Source organism: Engystomops pustulosus, chromosome 2, assembly GCF_040894005.1.
Source record: "Engystomops pustulosus chromosome 2, aEngPut4.maternal, whole genome shotgun sequence".
Taxonomy (NCBI): Eukaryota; Metazoa; Chordata; class Amphibia; order Anura; family Leptodactylidae; genus Engystomops; species Engystomops pustulosus.
The window spans coordinates 137,612,101-137,639,836 of NC_092412.1; the positions used below are offsets into that span (position 1 = coordinate 137,612,101).

Genomic DNA, 27,736 nt, shown 5'->3' on the forward strand with positions numbered 1-27,736 from the left:
GTGTAACTGTGCGTGTGTAATACTTCATAAATAATGTAAAAAGCGAAAGAGTCAGAACGCATTGTATTATTATTTGAAAACAAAAAGCAACGGTCAATCTTATTGTTCCATATGACTGTTTGTACTCTGTAATGTAGTATTTTATTTGTATATGTTCCTCATAATCTTTATAGTGCTAAAGAATTTGATGGCACTATATAAATAAAGATTATTATTTATTATTATAATGGTTTTGGACCCAATCGCATATTTACAAAACTCAAAAAGGCTAAGAAACAGCAAGAAAGCACAGGCTGCTGAATTTGCTCTTGCTCTTGGAGTCTAAGTGTAATAGGTGTGGGGTTAGGCTTCGTCACAAAGGTAAACAAAACATTAATGTCCAATAATGGAAGGTTTATTTAAAACAAAGTCACCAATGAAAATAAACATCTTTCTTCGGCAGGGTGCAAAATGAAGGCATAACATAAAGTTGACTTTTCTTCAGGTAAAAGGTTTTAACATAAGACAGGTTATCCTCAACATACAGTCTGACCCAGTCCTGAGACAACATCAGGAGAAAGACAGAAGACCAACACTTCAGGCTTGGAGCCACACACTCTCAGCCTGCTACACCTCCTGGCTAATAAATGCAAGGAAACACCTGGCCTGGGAGTAGTGATCCCACCCAGCTCTCAGACTACTCCAGTAAAAGCTGGCCCAGATCAGCTGCAGCAAGCAGCTAAACTACTTTTAAATAAGGGTCAGAAACCTATGGTTACTGACAAAGATTAGCGGCTTACTTCACCGAGGCCAGGCACCTCAGTGACAAGTCAACCACGATACCTTGTCACATAGGATTAACATGAAATCTACACTACCATGTAGTGCTGTAACCCTTTCAAACAGCTTGATCTAAGAAGTTCATGAAATATATACACTCACCGGCCACTTTATTAGGTACACTTAATTTCTAATCAGCCAATCACATGGCGGCAACTCAGTGCATTTAGGCATGTAGACATGGTCAAGACAATCTCCTGCAGTTCAAACCGAGCATCAGTATGGGGAAGAAAGGTGATTTGAGTGCCTTTGAACGTGGCATGGTTGTTGGTGCCAGAAGGGCTGGTCTGCGTATTTCAGAAACTGCTGATCTACTGGGATTTTCACGCACAACCATCTCTAGGGTTTACAGAGAATGGCCCGAAAAAAAAAAAACATCCAGTGAGCGGCAGTTCTGTGGGCGGAAATGCCTTGTTGATGCCAGAGGTCAGAGGAGAATGGGCAGACTGGTTCGAGCTGATAGAAAGGCAACAGTGACTCAAATCGCCACCCGTTACAACCAAGGTAGGCAGAAGAGCATCTCTGATCGCACAGTACGTCGAACTTTGAGGCAGATGGGCTACAGCAGCAGAAGACCACACCAGGTGCCACTCCTTTCAGCTAAGAACAGGAAACTGAGGCTACAATTTGCACAAGCTCATCGAAATTGGACAGTAGAAGACTGAATGGCATTAAAGCAGACAAGACAACAAACCAGACATACTCACCTGAGCTCCTCTTCATTCCGATACCTATACTTTTATGTCAAATTCTATAATATTGACACTCCAGAATCACCTAGAAAAAAAAGACTTATAATTAGAAGGCCGGAGCGTGGAGACAAGATGTCCGGCTCTCCAGGCTGCTAATTATGCACGCCCCGAGTTCACACCTCTCACGTGACATCACATGGGAGCATGGGAGAGAGAAGTGCATGGGCGTGCATAATTAGCAGCCCAGACATCTTGTCCCCGAGCTCCTAGCTGCTAATTAGAAGTCTTTTTTCTAGGCGATCCAGCCGTGTCAACATTAAAGAAGACCAGCGCCAGAATCGGAATGAAGAGGAGCACAATGAGTACGTCTAGTTCGTTGTTTATTTAACAAAATGGTTGTTTTCCTTTAATCATACATTTGATTAGTACTTGAGTTTTGGATGTAAAAACAAGCTACGTCAAAATGTGTAAATTTTGTAAGCTGCTGCATTTTCTTTTATTGTTTGCTTTGTCAAAATTGTATACATTATCATTGAATATGGAATCACTGAAAGGCTGATTTATAAATGTTTCTGACTTATTTTAATTAGTACTTGTATTTCCAATGAATCAATAATTCCAAAGCATCTTTTTCTTATAATTGTAAATGCTGCCATTTCTACGTTATTCCTCCACAAAATATATGAGTGAACTGACAAGCGGTTATTTCCATTTCCTTTGTTAAAGGGTTGTCTCTATACAGTATTATTGTCAACAATAATTGTAGATTATCAGAGATAGTAAAGACACACAACCAACTGGTAACAGCTAGTCTTCAATCTGTTCATATGTTTCTATTAAGAATAAAAACAGGATCACCACATAGAACATAGAAATTCATATAACCCAATGTCTGGACATGTGAGAGCTTCTAGGTCATGTCTGGAGAGCTGCTAGGTAATCCTTATTAGCTTACTAAGATTGGCATGAAATTCATAATTAGTAGTTTTTCACATTAATATCCACAGCTGTACATGTTGGCAACTCTCACATTGCTCTGGAAATTGTTATCAAATATGACTTTTTATGTTTAAAAACATGTCAGTTTTAAAGACACATACAAATATTACAATGTTCACAGTAAACTTGAAAATATTCCCCATCTTATGTTAGATGCACAGGAACCCAAATATATGTTTTAATAATATTATTGCTTATAAGTGTTTCAATACAGCTCACTTGTGGCTGTGCAAAACTACAAGTGATGAGGAAAAGATTGTATAACCTCTTTATATGCAATTCTTCAAAATGATGGCTAAAAAGTAAAGTCAAAGTTCAGAAACCAGGGAAGTTTCTAGGTTCTTTCGTTTCCAGGACAAATCTCATAAAAGTGCCCCCCCCCAGCTGATTAAAATATATCATGTTATGGGTTATAGAAATGTTTGCTACATCTGTATGTATACTTTACAAATACAATACAAACACATACTCGGAGACCATTATCAGGACTTGCACTCCAGTCTTTGGCCTATAAGCTCCAAGGTTGGGTGGATGCGTGTAAAGGAGTCATGCGGCAAAAGGGGTGAGCACTCGCTATAGTCTGTGAACATTCAGGCCCAAAGTTTGCAGGCTAAGTTTAATTCTGATGTATCCATGGCTGTAAAGGGGATTTGCCAATGTAGCTCCGGCATATTATAAATGTCCCTCATTGCAACAAGTATAATGGCGTGGGACTAAGCTTAAAACATGTACCATTTTAGTCATCAAGCTTTATTGTGCATTTTTAAATAAGTCTTCTCGACTTAGCTACATGATGTAGCAGTATAAAGCACTTCTCTTTCTATGTGCACATTCCAGGGCAGTGTTCTGTTGTGAGGAGGGGGAGGGGGGTGCTTGGGAGCCTCAGAGGTTTAAAGGGAACCTGTCACCAAAGTTTCACTAATAAACCTAAAAACACTGTTTTAGCTTAAAATGCATACTTCCTATTCCCAGAAAATGAACATTGTAAGACTACCTAGCACAATGCCAGAACCAGCAGCGAGTCAAGAGGTGTGTGTAGAGTCTGAAACTTCATCGCCATGTCGTTCTTATGACTGTTCAGTCAAACCACTTATTGGTACTTCATTATCTAATAGATCTGAACTGTTACGCATAATTAATTAAAATGTGAAGACGAAAGCAAAACAAAGGTAATGGCATCCCTGGTAGGCAGAAAATCTATTGCTAGCTCCTTTATATTTATGTGTGCCTTATATTCATTGCTGACATATATTTACTTTCTGGCATATATTTATGTGTGCCACTTTATTAGGTACACCATACTAGTAACGGGTTGGACCCCCTTTTGCCTTCAGAACTGCCTAAATTCTTCGTGGCATAGATTCAACAAGGTGCTGGAAGCATTCCTCAGAGATTTTGGTCCATATTGACATGATGGCATCACACAGTTGCCGCAGATTTGTCGGCTGCACATCCATGATGCAAATCTCCCGTTCCACCACATCCCAAAGATGCTCTATTGGATTGAGATCTGGTGACTGTGGAGGCCATTTGAGTACAGTGAACTCATTGTCATGTTCAAGAAACCAGTCTGAGATGATTCCAGCTTTATGACATGGCGCATTATCCTGCTGAAAGTAGCCATCAGATGTTGGGTACATTGTGGTCATAAAGGGATGGACATGGTCAGCAACAATACTCAGGTAGGCTGTGGCGTTGCAACGATGCTCAATTGGTACCAAGGGCCCCAAAGAGTGGCAAGAAAATATTCCCCACACCATGACACCACCACCACCAGCCTGAACCGTTGATACAAGGCAGGATGGATCCATGCTTTCATGTTGTTGACGCTAAATTCTCACCCTACCATCCGAATGTCGCAGCAGAAATCGAGACGCATCAGACCAGGCAACGTTTTTCCAATCTTCTACTGTCTAATTTCGATGAGCTTGTGCAAATTGTAGCCTCAGTTTCCTGTTCTTAGCTGAAAGGAGTGGCACCCGGTGTGGTCTTCTGCTGCTGTAGCCCATCTGCCTCAAAGTTTGATGTACTGTGCGTTCAGAGATGCTCTTCTGCCTACCTTGGTTGTAACGGGTGGCGATTTGAGTCACCGTTGCCTTTCTATCAGCTCGAACCAGTCTGACCATTCTCCTCTGACCTCTGGCATCAATAAGGCATTTCCGCCCACAGAACTGCCGCACACTGGATGTTTTTTCTTTTTTGGACCATTCTCTGTAAACCCTAGAGACGGTTTTGCATGAAAATCCCAGTAGATCAGCAGTTTCTGAAATACTCAGACCAGCCCTTCTGGCACCAACAACCATGCCACATTCAAAGGCACTCAAATCACCTTTCTTCCCCATACTGATGCTCGGTTTGAACTGCAGGAGATTGTCTTGACCATATCTACATGCCTAAATGCACTGAGTTGCCGCCATGTGATTGGCTGATTAGAAATTAAGTGTTAACGAGCAGTTAGCAGTTGGACAGGTGTACCTAATAAAGTGGCCGGTGAGTGTATATATATATATATATATATATATATATATATATATATATATATATTGGTATAGTTGTGCTATTTTCAATGTATTTTTCCCATAGGCTTAATTGGTGATAGCAGGGGGGGTTTAAGCATATGGGGTCTTGAAGTTTTCACTGGGCCCATTGGAGTCCTTTTACACAACTGCATGTGTCCTACAAGCTACATTTACCTCCTAGTCTCAGGATCCCTGAATCCTTCTTTTTGCTAAAACCAGAAGTCATCAACCATTATTACTAATCTTCTGTTTCTTCCCCCAGTGGTCATCTGGTCCACAAGAAGGAAAACATTTTAACATTTTAGATTGAAATGGCTTTGGCCCAGTATAGAGGTCCTGAAAACACTGATGCACTTGAAGTCAAGTGGTTTCTTTTACTTCTTGAACAAAGAAGAGAAGTGTAAAGGGGAAGGGGAACTGTAACTGTAACATTGGGTTTTGCTTCTGGCCACATCCCCTGCCTTAATACAGTTGTTGTATTCAGAATTGACTACAGCTCCCACAGAGTATATTTGTTGGCTCTCAGCTTAAAGAGTCAGTGCGTACACTAGCTTATTCCTCCCCAAACATCACTGCTCAGCTAGGACTTAATTGCTAGCAAGCTCTCTTTCCCAGTACATGCAGCCCCCTTCTTAAGAACACCCAACTTACAGATGACCCCTTCTGTCCAACTGGGCCAGTGCTATTTATACCATACCTCCAGATGCCGAGGCTTTTAGCTTTGCAATATGGCCTGAGAAAATATTCTTGTAAAGTGGTAAATTAGTGACTGGGAGGGTACAAAGTCAAACTGTTTGAATAGCACTGTAGGTCTTTATCTGTTGCTTGTTACAATGGCATTTGTTTATTTTTTACTGTTTTATGTCTGCCTACACTGAAATTAGGTTAACATCTGTTAATATAGGATATGCATTATGTTTGTAGCAATTAGATAGGGAATTCAAATTTTATATGTTTATGTAACTGATTTTGACCTTTCACCTTACCAAATAGGCTTCCAAAATGTCCATCTTTAGTTACTGGACGCAGTTCATTCTCTCCCCAAGCATATCTCTTATAGCTTTCCCATGCAAATTTCATCATCTGTTGTGAAAAAAATGATATATTCTGTAAACTATATATCTTTAGTGGCATGTACAAAAACATCTAAGATTACATTAACTGTGTTGATTATTTGAAACATATATAATGAAAGTTAGTTACTCAGATAAAAAACAGATAAAGGGAAAATGGAAGAGGACCTGTATAGAAATGTCAATTTAATAACATCTATGTAATGTCTATTCAAATGGCTTGGACAAAGTTAACTAGTTATAACCTATCCACAGCTAGGCCCACCAATTACAGATGAAGACCCCACATACTCGGTATGTTTGAGGTGACATCTTGCATAGAGACATTTCCCATTAATTTAGCTTAATGAAGCTGCCTTTATTTGGCAGTCTGAAGGAGATGAATGGAGCATGAGCTTGCATGTTCAACTTACTGCTCCATTCATTAGGGGGTCATTTTACATAAGTTCAATTGTTATTGGTAGCAACAGCTAGAATTATAACACACATGTTCCATGCAGAACTGCTAGAGAGCACTTGAAAGAACATGTCCTCTCATACAAAAAACAGATACCCTATTGATTAGTTTGAAATAGTAAATGCACAATGTACGATCCTCAATTGTTTGTTTTTTTCAATTCTAACCTTTAATCCCAAAGGCATGCATCTCTAACAATATGAATTGAAGTCCAAAACACCAATGCTACTTTGGAGAATACATTTCCCAGTTTTCCTTGAAAAGTATGGGCAAACCCCTTCTAATTTCAGCTTTCCTCCTGCAAAATTATAGCCCAGCCTTAGCTATCATCTAGTCATTGCTTCTGTTATCATTCATGATGACTCATCGTCATAATTCTTCTTCACTGTGATCAATTCACTTCATAAATCTTATTTTTAGGACTTCGGGAATTTATGAAACTATACTGGATGTGTTTTGATGCATAAATTGGTCAAGTTCAGAAAGAATGATAGTTTATGAAGGCAAGCATATTTTCTCAAGCTGCCAAGAAATAGGTGCCACAGATACATGAAATAATATTTTCAACTTTGCTGCGATTGAAGTATTAGATTAATGGTTTTTTTTAATAATTCTGTCTTTTCTCTCTGTCCACAGTCCACAATTATAAAAATAATATCTGAGAAAAGGAAAAACAGAAAGATATGGTGACCATAATAATCAATTTGGTTCAGCTACAAACAAATGCATTAGAGGGAATCTACCACCAGGATTATAGATTGTAAACAAACATGTCCGCTCATGTTTTAGGTACGCCATTATTTTACTAAAAAAAGGCTTAAAAAATTCTGCCAATAAACCAGAGGGGCTCAGGCTCATTTATATAATGTTTAAAGTCTTTTTATGTAAAAACAACAGCATAAGAAGCTAAAGGAAAAGTGGATACTACCAGAGGGGGCACACACCAGTGTCAAAGTTCTTGGTTTACACTCCTTCATCCTGGTAGTAGATTTAATTTTATCCAGGGCAAGTAATCATATTTTATAGAAGAAATCATACAACAATGACATATCAGTGCTTAGATTGTATAGTTACCTCCTTTATCTTGTTTCTTTTTTCCCATATTTCTGAATCATTTGATTCCGGTTGATTTCCCAGTGGTGGATATTTTAGGGATTTTTTAAATGCTTTGTAATCAAAAACAAAGTCAGCGTGGTTCTTCTGAGCTGCAGGTATCATGCTTTCTTTATTTTTGGCTTTAGCACTTACTATGTGTTCTCTGTTCAATGACATATCTTCTTTTTGTGTTTTATAGTTGCTGGCGATAAATCCCAGTGGTTTTACATCCACATCAAACTTGTCTTTTGATCTCCACTTTTCTTGATTTGTATTCCGTAGCAGTGACTTTTGATCTTCAACAGTTTTTTTGTTCATTTTCTTACTAGCATAGTTGTGTAATCTTTCACCATTCTGGCTCTGTGTACTAGATAAAAATATTCTTCTAAATTTTGATGTGTCTGGTAAGAGAAACAGTGTCCCAAAGCATAGTGTAATAAATCCAGACAGAAACAATAAAAATACAAATTTCTGTGACAGACGAAGTCCAAATCCAGCTGGAAATATCCCAGAAATTTTTCTAAGAAACATTTTTTTAATTTGCATTTATAACTCTATGACTTGGACTAACATTGCATAGACATTGTCCTTGGAATTTAGCTTGTCTTTAAAATGATAGTTGACAATGATAGTTGAACCATGAAGATGCTGGAGTGCTGACACCTGTAATATTTTTAGCAGATAAAAATAAATTAATAAACAATCATAAATTGAAGGTTTATAAAACAGAAGTATGAACTTCTATACACAAGAATATTGATCCAGCTACTCTTTATTTTCAGAATGTTACAAATAAAAATGTACTTTAAATAGAACCATTAGTAGGGAATTATTTGGTAGTCATTAAGAATGTAGTCAAGAAGGTAGTCATTAAGAATCATGTCAATCTCCCAACATCCTTGGAGAGCAATTGATTGTACATGGGTAAGTCATTCTAACCAGCCAATCTTTAGTCCTCGTCTTTCATGCAGTATTAGCAGAAGGATGTCAGGCCCACTGCAAACTTTACTTCTAATTACACATTGACATTTTTCATAGTTTACCCTTGATTTATTAAAATCTATTTTTGGAATGATGAATTTGAGTTATTGATCACACTCAAGCAAATGTGGCTTTTAGTTCTTTTAAAAGAGGTGCAGGCATTCTAGAACAAACATCATTTAACTTCAAACAGTACAAAAAAAAAAAAAAAATATATATATATATATATATATACGCCATATTCCCACATGCACTGTTCAATCTTCCAATTTTCATTGACCCCACGAATTACATAAAAAATTTTAGGATACAAGGCAGATTTCCAGTTTTTAATAATTTCAGCCCTAGCAGCAGAACAGATCCCATTTCGAACCTATAAGTACTCACATTGTTCTTTCTTAGAAAATTGGGAAATAGATTTAATAATAGTTGTTATGGAGTTAAAGGGGTATTAATTTTACATAATACTTTCTGTATTAATTTTTCACAGATTTCTAGATTTCCGCTTGCTGTCAGTCTATGGAATGTGTCTATGTTTGGGACTAGTGGGCAGAAATCTGACCATGATCAGACAAGTGCAGGGCTCATTTTATCACAGACAGTAATCGGAGGTGTATGGTATAGCGAGCCATGCACCTGCATGACCATGGTCCAAAAAATATGGTAATTAAAGCATTGGTTTTTAAATTGCACCTTAAGTCTTAAACATACCCAGATTTATCTAAGCGTATGATTCTGAATGGTAGAGCTGACATTGTTTAATACATTTTTATATACACCAAATTTTGATTCATTTTTATCATTTTTATCTCACACCCCATTTTCAAGTAAAGTCACACCCTTATAACTAAGCTACATTCTTTTGTCCTACTAGTCACAAAAGTGTTAAAAATGTAGGAACTAAATGAGTCATTTCTTCATTTTGGGTGTAGAACCTCTCAGTAGACCTCCGTGGAAAAATAATGTAAATAGCCTCAGAGTAGTATGATCCTGCAGTCATTCTCCCTTGTATCTTTCCGCTATGTCTTATTGACCTTCCAGTTTTTACATCAACATAAATGTATGTATATATAGGGGACACAATGGTATGAAATATGACAAAGATAAGCACTAAATCAAGTTAGTCTGTTACCATGGAGACTCATTTATAGAAGATCTATGGTAGAACATTTTGTTTAAGTTGTTTTATTTTCTTATTTATAATCCATTGGTGCCATAAATGGTGACTGAGCTCTGAAGCTCTGAAGTTATTCAAGATTCATATTTTCCTGCTAAAAATAATAATGGAGCTACTATCAAACTGCACATCAGTCCGGCAATTGATTAATTATTTTAAGAGTATAATCTCCGGCCTGCCTTCTGCATTGTTCTTTCTTGAGATCTCTTCTGTATAAATGTCACTAGCATTGCTTTTAGACACTGTGAGTAACAATGGTAGACTAATGAGTACTAATTAGCTTAAAGCACCATGAATGCACTTGTTTACACTTTACTCTCTTGCAGGTTGATTGTAGCAGCTAGGAATTTTCCTCTGCTACAGAAAAGTGTACTCCTGAAATACTTATATATGAGAAACATATATATTCCAACAACAGATTCCAATATTACAGGTATATTCCTCATAGCATTCCTGAACAAATTTTTCAAGGTTGTACTAGATCTGTACTAATGTTTTGGTAGGAGGCACATGTCGATAAAACATTTGAATGCCAGGACCCAAGCTTTTCCAGCAGAACATTGTCCAGAGCCAACATAGTTTATGTCGGTGTCATCTCTCCATTTGTTGCCGCATAGAACCCATACAAACACTCTCCATGGTCTAATTCTGATACTTACATGTCCATTGTAGGGACTTTCATTAGTGGACAGTGGTAGTATGGTCACTATGATATAGTATTATACCAAGGAAGCTGTAATACTCTGTGTTCCGACAATTTTTGTCATAACAAGCATAAACCTTGTTGGATTGGACCAGATGAACTAACCTCAATAACATATGTCCAAAGACAAAGTGGGGGGATTAAGTTTTCCAGACCTGTTTCCCTTTAACTACTTTTTAGGCACTAACCATTACATATCAGAAAAAAACCTACAAGACCTATGGTTTTAAAGCTTGCCAGACCCAGTAATTTAGCTATCACAATTTAGCCAGTTGATCAGCTTTACAATTTTCCATTTTCCAAAGTTATTCACTTTTGGTTTAAATAATATGCATGAATGGCAGGAGACTGTCTTCAGTGGTACCTATTATGTGGACAGATCACGCAGTAGCTTTGTTAGTGGTGGGGAAGGCCTTGCAGTAATTATCTTTTCCTGACATAAATGGGGTGCATTTTCCTTCGGGTTCCACCAAGGAGAGAAAATTGCAATTCGATTAGGCCAATGCTAGTACATGTACGTCATAAGGTGCAGGTAATTACCGCACCATAACGTACAGTTACATCATGGCGATGGCCTGGGTTTAGAAGCAGAGCCTGTGCGAGCTGGCCTTCTACACTAACAGCTGGGATTGTGGTAGTCATGGTGGTCATTTATAGGGAAGAATCGGATACTCACCCAGACGATATATATATTTAAGTATGAGTGTTCAGTATGAGCATTATACTATGAGATATCTATGAGCTCTACACATGTTCTTCTATTGCATTTAAGAGGTGGGAGGCAAATTATTTTCTGTTTGGGACACAAATTTTTATGCATTATTTATACAGTTTTACACTTTGAATCAAAATTGCATGACGGTGTCTATAAACTTCTTAATGCAATTTGGAAAATGGGGCAAGTGTCTTCTTTCAGAAAATAAATAGTTTGTTGGGTTAATTCTTTTTGCTGTAATTTCAGTTTTATTTGTACTTGTAAAAAAACCTGTAAAAATTGCTAATAATGCAACAACATTTCCAGAAATGCCTGGGTTAATTCTGTGTTTGAAAGTAATGCAAAAAAATAGTAAATTATTTTCTTTTGGATGCTGAAATATAACTAATGAAACAAAACTTTAAACAATTTACCATCTAATTTAAAGGATCAGGGTGCTGAATGAAGGGATATTTTGTTTTACCCTTACATACAGTTGCTATTTGTCATTGCACTTAAAACTAGGTCAAGCTCAAGCTTTTTCTTTCTTCATCCTGAATATTATCTAATCCCCTTACTGTATTGGAATTCACAGCCTCTGCTGGGATCCATTTAAATCAAACCCCATTGCAGCCACAAAGAAATACTGACATAAGTCAAAAATATTAAGCCTCTGTCTGAATGATTGAGTGTTATACTCTTGTACACCCTAAGGCAGAATTTATTTAGCATTGAAGAAAACTGAGGAAACAAGGGCAAGACGTAAATATCTCACATAGAATTTGTTTTAATGGTCAGTCAATTGAGAAGATACTGAACAGTATATAAGAATTACAGAATAACATGCTGAACTACAGATATTGTAAGAAACATTCCCTTAATGAAATAGCAATTCCCCATTGGCCCATTTATAACATTACCTTGGGCAATCAGGTGACAATTGAATGTTTATATGAACCAGATCTGTCACTAAAACAGCAGAAACTCTGGAAGAAAACAAATAGTGGGCCGTATTTTGTCCAGTATAATTGCTCTTTGTCCTACAGCCATAACAAACAATACATTTATACACTTCTACAGCTAAATTCAGTTTTTTTTTTGCATTGACCAAGATGCCATTCAGGTTACCTACAGACCGTATTACCAGGACCGATGGTTTGGCCAATTGCTGTAAGGAGGAATTATAGGAACATAACATGTGACACTGACTGCCATCTACTCAGAAATCAATTGAATGACTTATGTCTGTTTATGTGCGGAAATATTGAAGCTATTAACCAAATTGGAGCTTAGTTGAAGGTGTCCAATCTGTATATGCAAATGTGTTTATAAAACAAGCAGTCAACTCCCCCATCCTGATTATTGTTCCTTTGCAATACATATTTCGAACTGTATAAAATATAAGTTCTTAATTATGGTCATGACCAAGACATTTGTACAAAAATGCATAGGTCTTCCTTTCTGGAGATGTAAGGCGTCTTTTTAATGGATTAAATAAAGAAACAGGTTTTTTTTTATGGAATACAGAAAGCGGAAGGATACATTTCACATTTCTTCTACAAATATGTGTCTCATTGTACAATTGAATGTATATTCACACATCAACGTGTCTAATAGGATGGGGAAGTGACTAATAAAAGCTATCAACAAAGGGGGTGTAAGAGCTCTAAAACTGAAATTATCTTGAATGTTTCTGAAGATCAGAGTCTTATAAATAAAACCTAACATAGCTGGGTGTGTCAGAGGGTGTTCTGAAATTTGAGGGCATGCTACAATATTTTATATAAATCCATCCTGTCAAAAGTATGATGGCGCTTATTTATATAGCGCCATCATATTCTGTAGAGCTTTCCAAATCATGTATTTATTAATCCTGTAACATATTTAAAGAGTTGGCTATGCGAAAATAAATAATTAGAACAAAATTTGAACAAAATTAATGTCTGATATTCTACAGCAAGTAACCAGCCTATCTTGTGAGGAAAGTGTTCATACTATCTGTCACAGTTCATATCAGAATTCTTAAAATGCCTGGGATGTGGTGCACACAAGTAAAAAGCCTTCACAGCAACAAAAGATAATGGAGACTTAATACTTACATTGTTTATTTTTGAGATCAAATGGATTTTGGACAGAACCCTTAAAATAAAAATTCAAGGCAACATTGTAAATGAGTTGTACCAAGTGGACACAGACCATTTCTTCTGAAGATTTAATATCTCTCTTCTACAATGATATTGTGTTCTGCCCTGGCTTTCCAACTCATTAGATTTAACTTGTGTGTAAATGTGAATGAGTAGGAGAGGTTGCCATAGGAATTCATGACTGTTCTATTTTTGTAAGCAACGGGAGTTAAAGGCACTGTGTGGCAGCTCTCTCAACAGGTATTGGGGAACTGCAGTGTATATGGAAACACAAAATATTTTAGTGGCAGCAAAAGATTGTCTGATCACACGGCCTTGATGGCTCAATGTCTCTAAAAGATCAGTGGCAATTTTTCAGATTATGGAGTTTTTTTACCATAAAGGAACAACTTAGTTCAATGAAGTAGCAATTTTTACCTAATAAATGATACACAGAATAGGCATTAAATAGTATATTTAATTTTTATTCCCAGTACAAAATGAGAGTATTCATATGGCTGTTATTTTCTTACAATCACAAAAAGCTCATCTCAAACTTGGCAAAACAATTCACCAATGTATTATAAACCTTTTAATGAATTGTCAAAGAAAAAAGTTATTCATCTATTACTATGAGAATTATGAACAGGACAATGGGACAAGTTCCATAAGATGAGAAATCTGTTAACAATTAAATTGTATTTTAAATTTCATAAATCAATAGAACAGGTGATAATACTAAAACTGGTAATATATATTATTATATTATATTTTAACAAAGAAAATATTTGTTTTTCCTGTTTTACACAGACAGCAGACAGATAAAGATAATAGGCTAAAGCTTCTAAAACTTCAACACAGACATGGATAGTATTCTATCACCTGATAAACTTGTGTCTTTACAGAGCCACGTTATCATGTGATAGAATACTATCCAGATCATTAGAAACTTCATTTCTGTTTCTACTTTTTTGAAGTTTAAATAAAATGGTTTTACAAATTAGGGTACGCGTTAATATACAAAATGTTCCTTTGTTGTTTTGAATTTATGCTATACATAATAATAACAAACAAAAGAAGAAAATAAGTACAGAATCTAATCTTGAATAAATGTTTTTGCCTGATACAATTGTATAGATTCTGTTTTTACAATTGAACAGTTGTTGAGAAGGGAAGAAATCAAGTGCTTACAATAATTGTTAAAATATATTAACATGATTTTAGAAAACATTAACATTAATATGTTAGGACTTGGTATATATTTAAAAGGAATCAAAATCAAGCATGATAAACCAGGGACACTAACTTATATCTCCAGGCATTATGACTGTGGAAATCATCTTATATTTGTTATCCATAGCCTCATTCCTCCTAAAATCAACTTTTAAAATTATGCTAATGAGCCTGAAGGGCTTCTGGGCATGTTACCAAAGCCCCTCCATGTTGCTAATTCACAGGCTGTTACACTCTCTCCAACTCTCCCCTGTTCCCTCAGCACTTCCCATCTGCTTCTTTTTGATGTAATCTCTGTTTCAGCACAGAGTGGGAGGAGATAAGTGCTCCTTGCACACTGTTACAGCCTGTGAACCTGCACTATGGAGGGGCTCTGGTTACAGTCCTAGGGGCCCTTCAGGCTAATTAGCTTGATTTTAAACATACATTTCAGAAGAAAGGAGGATAACATCTTATGGATAACAAATATTGTGAAGACAGATTTTCTTTAAGTCATCCATGTAGCATACACCATATTGAAATTTATTCAACAAGAAAACCCCTGCCCAAATTTCCTCAAATATGGGCGTGACGGACAGGAGTTATCTGTTTGGAGCCCCCACACAATAGTGCATTACAAAATATATTTTGCCCAATTTGCGGGGTCGCATCAGAAAGCAATAAAGACCCTGACTCATCAGTCACTGGTGTTTTTGCTGTAGTTTTTATAAAATGAGACTTTATTTGCCCCTTTATGATTTTGGATTTTTGTCATACTTTAATATATCAGATATCCAAAAAATTATAAAGATTAGACATAACACTAAATGCAGTTTTTAAATGAAGGGGAAAAGTAATCAAAACCTACAAGGTTATGTGTGAAAAAGTGGTTTCTCCCTAAATCAAGCATTTGTGATAACTGCCAATGAGTCTTTTACATGCTCTGGAGGAATTTAGGTCGCTCATCTTTGCAGAATTATTGTAAATCACCTACATTGGAGGGTTTCCGTGCATGAAAGGTCACGCCACAGGATCTGTATCAGATTAAGGTCAGGACTTTAACTAGGTCAGTCTAAATTTAGTTTTTCTTAAAAGGGACCTGTCAGGGCGTTTTGGTGCACTCAACCACCCACAGGTCCTTAATTTAGTTTTTTTGCAATTCAGAGGTGGACTTGCTACATTTAACTTGATATTTCCATAAAACAATGGGAGGCAGTCAATTCTATATATTATAATATCAAAATAATTTTGCATTTTAAATTTTACAGTTGAAGAACGAGGACTCCAACCCTGAAACATTAAGTACACTTAAAAGACTGGAGCATGTTCACAATACATAATAGCTTTCTATTGATTCCTCTTCATTCAATGGAGTAATTGCAGAATCCCAGAGAATGGCAATGACTATATGTAAAAGATGGATCACAAACAGCCTGTCTGATTTCATATGCCAGGATCATGAAAGTAATGGTATTTTTTTTTAAGAAAGGTAAAATGTCACTAGGTTTATGCTGACTGATCTAAGGTGGAATAAAGAAGTCACAGAGACAGTGATATATTTTTATTATTAAAGGAAACCTACCACTGGTAATAGTAGGTATTAGCTGTAAACACCGGGCACCAGTTTAGGGTGAGCTGGTGCCCGAGCTTACCTATATCGTGGTTTAAACACATTTTGATGAACAGACCCGAGGTAGCTTCGGCGCTGCGCGCATGACGCCTCCGGCACTTCCTATGGAGGCGCACGCGCGCGCACGGCCGCGCAACGCCGAAGCTAGCTTGGGTCTGTTCATCAAAATGTGTTTAAACCGCGATATAGCGGTTTAAAACACTAGCAAAGGTAAGCTCCGGCACCAGCTCACCCTGAGCTGGTGCCCGGGGTTTACAGCTAATACCTACCATTAGCAGTGGTAGGTTTCCTTTAAGGGAAAAAATAATCAAAACAGTCAGTGCCCTGTGTGAGGAAGTAATTGCCCTCTAAATCTTATAACTGGATGGCCCTCCCTTAGTAGAAACAACTACAATCCAGCATTTGTGATAACTACCAAATGAGTCTTTTACATGCTCTGATAGGCCACTCATCTTTGCAAAGTTGGAATTCACCCACATTGGAGGGTTTTCCGAGCACTCTAAACTCTTATTTTGTTTATGTTATAGAGGACCTGTCATTGCGCCCTTTACCAAGTCCCTCAGTGGCCACTATAAAAAAAAAACCCTTACCTAGACATAAGTCCAATAAGGTGCATTGGACCTGTCTCTTGTGCTTCCTGCACCTACACAGTTCTTCAATGAAGGCAGAGCACTACTCCCTAACTTCATTGCGCAAGCGCCGTACAGGTGTGTCGTGTAGTACACCAGCTTCACTGCATGACTTGCAGGTGCAGGGGGCACTAATAGTTCCCACATAGGGACTTGCTAAAGGGCTATCTGGGATACTAAACCACCAGTCCATAAGGACCTACAGGTGGTTTAGTGTTCCAAATTGCCATGACAGGTCCTCTTTAACACTGCATAATTCAGCAAATCTTTCAGGTCCTTAAGCACAAAAATAGCCTCAGGCCATCACACTACCACCATCATGTTTTACTGCTTTTCTGAAATGCTGTGTTGGTTACTTACAAATTCCAAAAAGCTTCCATAAGATGTGAGAAACGCACAGTTATTTTATGTGGGCCCTATAGCTTTTGATTTATTTTTTACATTAATTTCCCTAATAAAGATCTTCATCTATCGACTTTTGTGTTTACTTGTATCATGTTTGTCTAATATTTATATTTGTTTCAAAAATTAAAGTGTGACAAACATCCAAACGATTAAGGAATCACAAGCGGCCAAATACTATTGCAGACCACTGTATTTCCTGCGCACAGAGCACAGCCCTGAAACCCCCTTCAATCCTTAAACCCCCTGTGGTTTTTACATAGGGAACAAAGTTGTCAATCAGAAGCAGGAGAACAGAGGAAGCCTGATGCTCACAGAAAGCAGGAGTTAGGGCTCAGTAAACTATACATTTTGATACATAGTGACAAGTCTCTGTCACTGCTTTATTCCACCTTAGATCAGTAAGGATAAACCTAGTGACATATTACTAGAGATGAGCGAACACTAAAATGCTCGGGTACTCGTTATTCGAGACGAACTTTTCCCGATGCTCGAGTGCTCGTCTCGAATAACGAACCCCATTGAAGTCAATGGGAGACTCGAGCATTTTTCAAGGGGACCAAGGCTCTGCACAGGGAAGCTTGGCCAAACACCTGGGAACCTCAGAAAAGGATGGAAACACCACGGAAATGGACAGGAAACAGCAGGGGCAGCATGCATGGATGCCTCTGAGGCTGCTTAATCGCACCATTATGCCGAAATTATGGGCAACAGCATGGCCATGACAGAGTGACAGAATGAAGCTAGATAGCATGTAAAACATCCAATAATTGACCCTGACACTATAGGGGACGGCATGCAGAGGCAGAGGCAGCGGCAGCAGGCTAGAGAGTGGCATGGCGACATACCCTAATTGGACTCAGGCTTCAAACCAATGGGTGTCAGAGAGGAACCAAAGGAGGTGAGCAAGAAGCGCTCAAATAATATCGGTACATGATAAAAGTTTGCCAGTATATTTTGTGGATTACACAGCAGGGTGGCGACAAAGTTAACATGGAAGCCATGAAAACAACCCAAAATTCTGCCTGACACAGCTCGTTTGATAAGGGGACCATGTATGCTTACAGTTCATGCCAGTCGCTGCACTGGCTGCCAGTCTCCTTTCGAATACAGTTTAAAATAATAATAACCCTCATCCATAAAGCTCTGTATAATGCTGCACCCCCCTACCTCTCCTCTCTTATCTCAGTCTATCGCCCAACCCGTGCTCTTAGATCCGCCAGTGATCTTAGATTAACCTCTACCCTAGTGCGGACCTCCCACTCGCGTCTCCAAGACTTCTCTAGAGCTGCACCAATTCTATGGAATGCTCTGCCCTGGACTATCAGACTAATACCTAACCTCCAAAGTTTCAAACGTGCTCTTAAAACCCATTTCTTTAGGCAAGCCTATAACACTCATTAACTGCATGAAGTTTTAACTCTTCTACTAACCCGTCCTGTGTCGTCCTCCCATCTGTTATCCAGCAACCAACAGGCACCAGACTTCTCTGCAGTCCCATTCACCCTGGACCTGGTATATAAGATGACGGCTGAGTGGTTCAAGCGACAGCAATTCCATTTATTATATTTTGTTCTATTCCCTAAGAAGAATGGCTTGACCGTTAAATATTCTTTTACCTCGTGTTACCCCATCATCTTCATAAACCGTAAGCTCTGGCGAGCAGGGACCTCACTCCTGTTGTTCCATACAAATGTTGTGCTCTGTTACAATACATTTGTATTTGTTTCCTATGATTTGTAAAGCGCTACGGAATATGATGGCGCTATATAAATAAAGATTATTATTATTATTATTATGGAGGCAGTGAACTAGTAGTAGATTAAAGGTGCTGCAACTATGTTAGTTGGATCTTGGGATGGAGCTGGCGCTCTGCAGCCAGGCGAGCTTTTGCCAATCCAAGCCCCTGTCTCTAGGCTACTCCCCAAACAGCACTTCTAAGAACCTTTTGTATAAGATCAAGTGTAGTAGCGTTCTTATAAGTTTAGGATATGGCGGGTGAGGGGAATGTAAACAGATGCGCAAGAAGCGCTGAAATAATATCCCTAAATGGTAAAAGTTTGCAAGTATATTTTGTGGATTACACAGCAGGGTGGCGACAAAGTTAACAACTTTGATGTGGAATGCCCTGTAATAGCTCTTGGGCGGTGTGCCTTTTATCGCCTAGGCTCAGCAGTTTCAGCACCGCCTGCTGTCGCTTAGCGACGGCACTGCTGCTGTGCCTAGAGCTACCGACTGATGGCGCCATGCCCACGGATGGTAATTCGGAGGAGGAGGAGGTGGAGGAGGGGTGGGAGGAGGTATAGTAGGCCTTTGAGACCTGGACCGAGGTAGGCCCCGCAATTCTCTGCGTCGGCAGTATATGACCAGCCCCAGGGTCAGACTCGGTCCCAGCCTGCACCAAGTTAAGTGTAGTAGCGTTCTTATAAGTTTGGGATATGGCGGGTGAGGGGAATGTAAACAGATGCGCAAGAAGCGCATGATGCGCATGGAACTGGCGCTCCGCTGCCAGGCGAGCTTTCGCCAATTCAAGCCCCTGTCTCTAGGCTACTCCCCAAACAGCACTTCTAAGAACCTTTTGTATAAGATCAAGTGTAGTAGCGTTCTTATAAGTATAGGATATGGCGGGTGAGGGGAATGTAAACAGATGCGCAAGAAGCGCTGAAATAATATCCCTAAATGGTAAAAGTTTGCCAGTATATTTTGTGGATAACACAGCAGGGTGGCGACAAAGTTAACAACTTTGATGTGTAATCCATGAAAACAACCCAAATTTCTGCCTGACATACCTCGTTTGATAAAGGGACGATGTATGGAGGCAGCTATATGGACGACTTTTGGAGGTAGCAATGGAGACAACGTGTGGAGGCTGCTATGGAGACAATTTAATTTGGATAGTGCCTGTATGTGGCAGTCCCAAACATTTTTCAAACCAGAGGAGCAGGTAGGTGGCCCTCCAGTAAAATGGAATAGATTGAGTGCCTGTATGTGGCAGTCCCAAAAATGTTTCAAACCAGAGGAGCAGGTAGGTGGCCCTGCAGTAAAATGGAATAGATTGAGTGCCTGTATGTGGCAGTCCCAAAAATTTTTCAAACCAGAGGAGCAGGTAGGTGGCCCTCCAGTAAAATGGAATAGATTGAGTGCCTGTATGTGGCAGTCCCAAAAATGTTTCAAACCAGAGGAGCAGGTAGGTGGCCCTGCAGTAAAATGGAATAGATTGAGTGCCTGTATGTGGCAGTCCCAAAAATGTTTCAAACCAGAGGAGCAGGTAGGTGGCCCTGCAGTAAAATGGAATAGATTGAGTGCCTGTATGTGGCAGTCCCAAAAATGTTTCAAACCAGAGGAGCAGGTAGGTGGCCCTGCAGTAAAATGGAATAGATTGAGTGCCTGTATGTGGCAGTCCCAAAAATTTTTCAAACCAGAGGAGCAGGTAGGTGGCCCTCCAGTAAAATGGAATAGATTGAGTGCCTGTATGTGGCAGTCCCAAAAATGTTTCAAACCAGAGGAGCAGGTAGGTGGCCCTGCAGTAAAATGGAATAGATTGAGTGCCTGTATGTGGCAGTCCCAAAAATTTTTCAAACCAGAGGAGCAGGTAGGTGGCCCTCCAGTAAAATGGAATAGATTGAGTGCCTGTATGTGGCAGTCCCAAAAATGTTTCAAACCAGAGGAGCAGGTAGGTGGCCCTGCAGTAAAATGGAATAGATTGAGTGCCTGTATGTGGCAGTCCCAAAAAATTTTCAAACCAGAGGAGCAGGTAGGTGGCCCTCCAGTAAAATGGAATAGATTGAGTGCCTGTATGTGGCAGTCCCAAAAATGTTTCAAACCAGAGGAGCAGGTAGGTGGCCCTGCAGTAAAATGGAATAGATTGAGTGCCTGTATGTGGCAGTCCCAAAAATTTTTCAAACCAGAGGAGCAGGTAGGTGGCCCTCCAGTAAAATGGAATAGATTGAGTGCCTGTATGTGGCAGTCCCAAAAATGTTTCAAACCAGAGGAGCAGGTAGGTGGCCCTGCAGTAAAATGGAATAGATTGAGTGCCTGTATGTGGCAGTCCCAAAAATTTTTCAAACCAGAGGAGCAGGTAGGTGGCCCTCCAGTAAAATGGAATAGATTGAGTGCCTGTATGTGGCAGTCCCAAAAATGTTTCAAACCAGAGGAGCAGGTAGGTGGCCCTGCAGTAAAATGGAATAGATTGAGTGCCTGTATGTGGCAGTCCCAAAAATTTTTCAAACCAGAGGAGCAGGTAGGTGGCCCTCCAGTAAAATGGAATAGATTGAGTGCCTGTATGTGGCAGTCCCAAAAATGTTTCAAACCAGAGGAGCAGGTAGGTGGCCCTGCAGTAAAATGGAATAGATTGAGTGCCTGTATGTGGCACTCACAAAAATTGTTTCAAACAGAGGACCGGGTAGGTGGCCCTCCAGAAAAATTAAATGCATGAAGTACTATAGCAAGAGCCAGTGGGCCCTGTCAAAAAATAGCCATTTTCCTCTGCTTTACTGTACAAAGAGGAGGAGAAGGAGGAAAATGAGGAGGAGGAGGAGTGGATCAATTATTCAGGTTGAGCTTCCTTCACCTGGTGGAGATTGGAAATTCTGAGAAATCCAGCCTTTATTCATTTTAATAAGCGTCAGCCTGTCAGCGCTGTCAGTCGACAGGCGTGTACGCTTATCGGTGATGATGCCACCAGCTGCACTGAAAACCCGCTCGGACAAGACGCTAGCGGCAGGGCAGGCAAGAACCTCCAAGGCGTACAGCGCCAGTTCGTGCCACATGTCCAGCTTTGAAACCCAGTAGTTGTAGGGAGCTGTGTGATCATTTAGGACGATGGTATGGTCAGCTACGTACTCCCTCACCATCTTTCTGTAAAGATCAGCCCTACTCTGCCGAGACTGGGGACAGGTGACAGTGTCTTGCTGGGGTGACATAAAGCTGGCAAAAGCCTTGTAAAGCGTACCCTTGCCAGTGCTGGACAAGCTGCCTGCTCGCCTACTCTCCCTCGCTACTTGTCCCGCAGAACTACGCACTCTGCCGCTAGCGCTGTCAGAAGGGAAATACTGTTTCAGCTTGTGCACCAGGGCCTGCTGGTATTCATGCATTCTCACACTCCTTTCCTCTGCAGGGATGAGAGTGGAAAGATTTTGCTTGTACCGTGGGTCCAGGAGAGTGAACACCCAGTAATCGGTGCTGGAATAAATTCTTTGAACGCGAGGGTCACGGGATAGGCAGCCTAGCATGAAATCTGCCATATGCGCCAGAGTACCAACGCGTAAGAATTCACTCCCCTCACTGGCCTGACTGTCCATTTCCTCCTCCTCCAACTCCTCCAACTCCTCTTCTTCTGCCCATACACGCTGAACAGTAAAGGACTCAACAATGGTCCCCTCTTGTGTCTCACCAACATTCTCCTCCTCTTCCTCCTCATCCTCCTCCACCTCCACCTCCTCCGATATGCGCTGAGAAACAGACCTGAGGGTGCTTTGGCTATCAACAAGGGAATATTCTTCCCCTGTCTCTTGTGACGAGCGCAAAGCTTCCGACTTCATGCTGACCAGAGAGTTTTTCAACAGGCCAAGCAGCGGGATGGTGAGGCTGATGATGGCGGCATCGCCACTGACCATCTGTGTTGACTCCTCAAAGTTACTCAGCACCTGACAGATATCAGACATCCACGTCCACTCCTCATTGTAGACTTGAGGAAGCTGACTGACCTGACTACCAGTTCTGGTGGAAGTTGACATCTGGCAGTCTACAATCGCTCTGCGCTGCTGGTAAACTCTGGATAACATGGTCAGTGTTGAATTCCACCTCGTGGGCACGTCGCACAACAGTCGGTGAGCGGGCAGTTGGAGGCGGCGCTGCGCTGCCCTGAGAGTGGCAGCATCTGGGCTGGACTTCCTGAAATGCGCACAGATGCGGCGCACCTTCGTGAGCAAATCAGACAGATTGGGGTATGTCTTGAGGAAACGCTGAACTATCAGATTTAACACATGGGCCAGGCATGGCACATGTGTCAGTCTGCCGAGTTGCAGAGCCGCCACCAGGTTACGGCCGTTGTCACACACAACCATTCCCGGCTTGAGGTTCAGCGGTGCCAGCCACAGATCAGTCTGCGCCGTGATGCCCTGTAATAGCTCTTGGGCGGTGTGCCTTTTGTCGCCTAGGCTCAGCAGTTTGAGCACCGCCTGCTGTCGCTTAGCGACGGCACTGCTGCTGTGCCTAGAGCTACCGACTGATGGCGCCGTGCCCACGGATGGTAGTTCGGAGGAGGAGGTGGAGGAGGGGTGGGAGGAGGAGGAGGCATAGTAGGCCTGAAACACCTGGACCGAGGTAGGCCCCGCAATCCTCGGCGTCGGCAGTATATGAGCAGCCCCAGTGTCAGGCTCGGTCCCAGCCTCCACCAAGTTAACCCAATGTGCCGTCAGCGATATATAGTGGCCCTGCCCGGCAGCACTCGTCCACGTGTCCGTGGTCAGGTGGACCTTGTCAGAAACGGCGTTGGTCAGGGCACGGATGATGTTGTCTGACACGTGCTGGTGCAGGGCTGGGACGGCACATCGGGAAAAGTAGTGGCGGCTGGGGACCGAATACCGAGGGGCGGCCGCCGCCATGAGGTTGCGAAAGGCCTCGGTCTCTACTAGCCTATAGGGCAGCATCTCCAGGCTAAGCAATCTGGAGATGTGCACATTAAGGGCTTGGGCGTGCGGGTGGGTTGCACTATATTTGCGTTTCCGCTCCAGCGTCTGGGGTATGGAGAGCTGAACGCTGGTGGATGCTGTGGAGGATCGTGGAGGCGACGATGGGGTTTTTGTGGCAGGGTCCTGGGCAGGGGGCTGACTAGCAGCTGACACAGGGGAAGGAGCAGTGGTGTGCACGGCCGGAGGTGAACGGGCTTGTTGCCACTGAGTGGGGTGTTTAGCATTCATATGCCTGCGCATACTGGTGGTAGTTAAGCTAGTAGTGGTGGAACCCCTGCTGAGCCTGGTTTGGCAAATGTTGCACACCACAGTCCGTCGGTCATCCGGTGTTTCCTTAAAGAACCTCCAGACTTCTGAAGATCTAGCCCTCGCCGCAGGAGCCCTCGCCACGGGAGCTTCACTAGTTGACACATTTGGCGCTGATGCACCAGCTCTGGCCCTGCCTCTCCGTCTGGCCCCACCACTGCCTCTTCCAACCTGTTCTGGTCGAGGACTCTCCTCCGTCTCAGAAGCACTGTGTTCACCCGGCCTCTCAACCCAGCTTGGGTCTGTCACCTCATCATCCTCCGATCCCTCAGTCTGCTCCCCCCTCGGACTTCCTGCCCTGACAACAACTTCCCCACTGTCTGACAACCGTGTCTCCTCATCGTCGGACACCTCTTTACACACTTCCACTACGTCAAGAAGGTCATCATCACCCACAGACTGTGACTGTTGGAAAACCTGGGCATCGGAAAATTGCTCAGCAGCAACCGGACAAGTGGTTTGTGACTGTGGGAAGGGTCCAGAAAACAGTTCCTCAGAGTATGCCGGTTCAAATGCCAAATTTTCCTGGGAGGGGGCAGACTGGGGGGGAGGAGGCTGAGGTGCAGGAGCTGGAGGAGTGGCGATTTCGGTGACATGGGTGGACTGCGTGGAAGACTGACTGGTGGTGGACAAATTGCTCGAAGCATTGTCAGCAATCCACGACATCACCTGTTCGCACTGTTCTGGCCTCAACAGTGCTCTACCACGAGTCCCAGTAACTTCAGACATGAACCTAGGGAGTGTAGCTCTGCGGCGTTCCCCTGCTCCCTCATCAGCAGGTGGTGTCTCACCCCGCCCAGGACCACGGCCTCTGACCCCTGCAGTAGTTGGACGCCCACGTCCCCGCCCTCGTCCTCTACCCCTAGCCCTCGGGTTAAACATTTTTAAAATGAGAGTTATAACTTTATTTTTTTTTTTACTTTTTTTTTTTTTTTTTTGTGTTTTTTGTTTTTTTTTGAGTTTTTAAAACCAAACAATGCTATCCTATTGCTATGGCTATTTTCTAGCCAAGTATCAAAGCACACTACTATGCCAGATGAGATGACACTGAGTTAGTGCCTAATTGAAATCCAACCCCTACTAAATTTTCCCACTTCGGTCTTTGCTATGGATATGTGCGTCACTAAGCGCAGAACACAGCGGTCGCAAGTCTCACTACAAATTGCTCAGAATTGGCTAGTACATGCACTGCAGAAAGTACAGCCACCAGCAGATCAACCAGAAATCAAATATATAGAACGCTACTGTATGCGTAAGTAAGCTCTTTGTATTCTCCTATGGCTATTTTCTAGCCAAGTATCAAAGCACACTACTATGCCAGATGAGATGACACTGAGTTAGTGCCTAATTGAAATCCAACCCCTACTAAATTTTCCCACTTCGGTCTTTGCTATGGATATGTGCGTCACTAAGCGCAGAACACAGCGGTCGCAAGTCTCACTACAAATTGCTCAGAATTGGCTAGTACATGCACTGCAGAAAGTACAGCCACCAGCAGATCAACCAGAAATCAAATATATAGAACGCTACTGTATGCGTAAGTAAGCTCTTTGTATTCTCCTATGGCTATTTTCTAGCCAAGTATCAAAGCACACTACTGTCAGATGAGATGACACTGAGTTAGTGCCTAATTGAAATCCAACCCCTACTAAATTTTCCCACTTCGGTCTTTGCTATGGATATGTGCGTCACTAAGCGCAGAACACAGCGGTCGCAAGTCTCACTACAAATTGCTCAGAATTGGCTAGTACATGCACTGCAGAAAGTACAGCCACCAGCAGATCAACCAGAAATCAAATATATAGAACGCTACTGTATGCGTAAGTAAGCTCTTTGTATTCTCCTATGGCTATTTTCTAGCCAAGTATCAAAGCACACTACTGTCAGATGAGATGACACTGAGTTAGTGCCTAATTGAAATCCAACCCCTACTAAATTTTCCCACTTCGGTCTTTGCTATGGATATGTGCGTCACTAAGCGCAGAACACAGCGGTCGCAAGTCTCACTACAAATTGCTCAGAATTGGCTAGTACATGCACAGCAGAAAGTACAGCCACCAGCAGATCAACCAGAAATCAAATATATAGAACGCTACTGTATGCGTAAGTAAGCTCTTTGTATTCTCCTATGGCTATTTTCTAGCCAAGTATCAAAGCACACTACTGTCAGATGAGATGACACTGAGTTAGTGCCTAATTGAAATCCAACCCCTACTAAATTTTCCCACTTCGGTCTTTGCTATGGATATGTGCGTCACTAAGCGCAGAACACAGCGGTCGCAAGTCTCACTACAAATTGCTCAGAATTGGCTAGTACATGCACTGCAGAAAGTACAGCCACCAGCAGATCAACCAGAAATCAAATATATAGAACGCTACTGTATGCGTAAGTAAGCTCTTTGTATTCTCCTATGGCTATTTTCTAGCCAAGTATCAAAGCACACTACTGTCAGATGAGATGACACTGAGTAAGTGCCTAATTGAAATCCAACCCCTACTAAATTTTCCCACTTCGGTCTTTGCTATGGATATGTGCGTCACTAAGCGCAGAACACAGCGGTCGCAAGTCTCACTACAAATTGCTCAGAATTGGCTAGTACATGCACTGCAGAAAGTACAGCCACCAGCAGATCAACCAGAAATCAAATATATAGAACGCTACTGTATGCGTAAGTAAGCTCTTTGTATTCTCCTATGGCTATTTTCTAGCCAAGTATCAAAGCACACTACTGTCAGATGAGATGACACTGAGTTAGTGCCTAATTGAAATCCAACCCCTACTAAATTTTCCCACTTCGGTCTTTGCTATGGATATGTGCGTCACTAAGCGCAGAACACAGCGGTCGCAAGTCTCACTACAAATTGCTCAGAATTGGCTAGTACATGCACTGCAGAAAGTACAGCCACCAGCAGATCAACCAGAAATCAAATATATAGAACGCTACTGTATGCGTAAGTAAGCTCTTTGTATTCTCCTATGGCTATTTTCTAGCCAAGTATCAAAGCACACTACTGTCAGATGAGATGACACTGAGTTAGTGCCTAATTGAAATCCAACCCCTACTAAATTTTCCCACTTCGGTCTTTGCTATGGATATGTGCGTCACTAAGCGCAGAACACAGCGGTCGCAAGTCTCACTACAAATTGCTCAGAATTGGCTAGTACATGCACTGCAGAAAGTACAGCCACCAGCAGATCAACCAGAAATCAAATATATAGAACGCTACTGTATGCGTAAGTAAGCTCTTTGTATTCTCCTATGGCTATTTTCTAGCCAAGTATCAAAGCACACTACTGTCAGATGAGATGACACTGAGTTAGTGCCTAATTGAAATCCAACCCCTACTAAATTTTCCCACTTCGGTCTTTGCTATGGATATGTGTGCCACTAAGAGCTAAACACAACGGTAGCAAGTCCCCCTGCTAATTCCTCACAAAATGGTACTAGATGCAAATTAAAATAAAAAAAGTAGAACGTTATTGTAGCCCTAAGAAGGGCTGTTGGGTTCTTTGAGAATCACTCCTGCCTAAC

At 41.2% G+C, this 27,736-nt stretch overlaps 1 protein-coding gene across 2 annotated transcripts in view; it reads right to left on the minus strand.

Moving 5' to 3' along the window:
• The window catches only part of MAN1C1 (mannosidase alpha class 1C member 1), a 99,539-nt gene that overhangs the window by 67,073 nt on the left and 4,730 nt on the right, over positions 1-27,736 (minus strand). For both annotated transcript variants that reach the window (XR_011853214.1, XM_072136650.1), the window contains exons 2-3: positions 7,634-8,317; positions 6,016-6,112 (exon numbers count right to left, since the gene is read on the minus strand). Coding sequence is in view for 1 of the 2 variants with exons in the window: in XM_072136650.1 (XP_071992751.1) it covers positions 6,016-6,112; positions 7,634-8,200 (664 nt within the window). In the remaining variant the exon portion in view is untranslated. The remainder of the gene's footprint in view (positions 1-6,015; positions 6,113-7,633; positions 8,318-27,736) is intronic.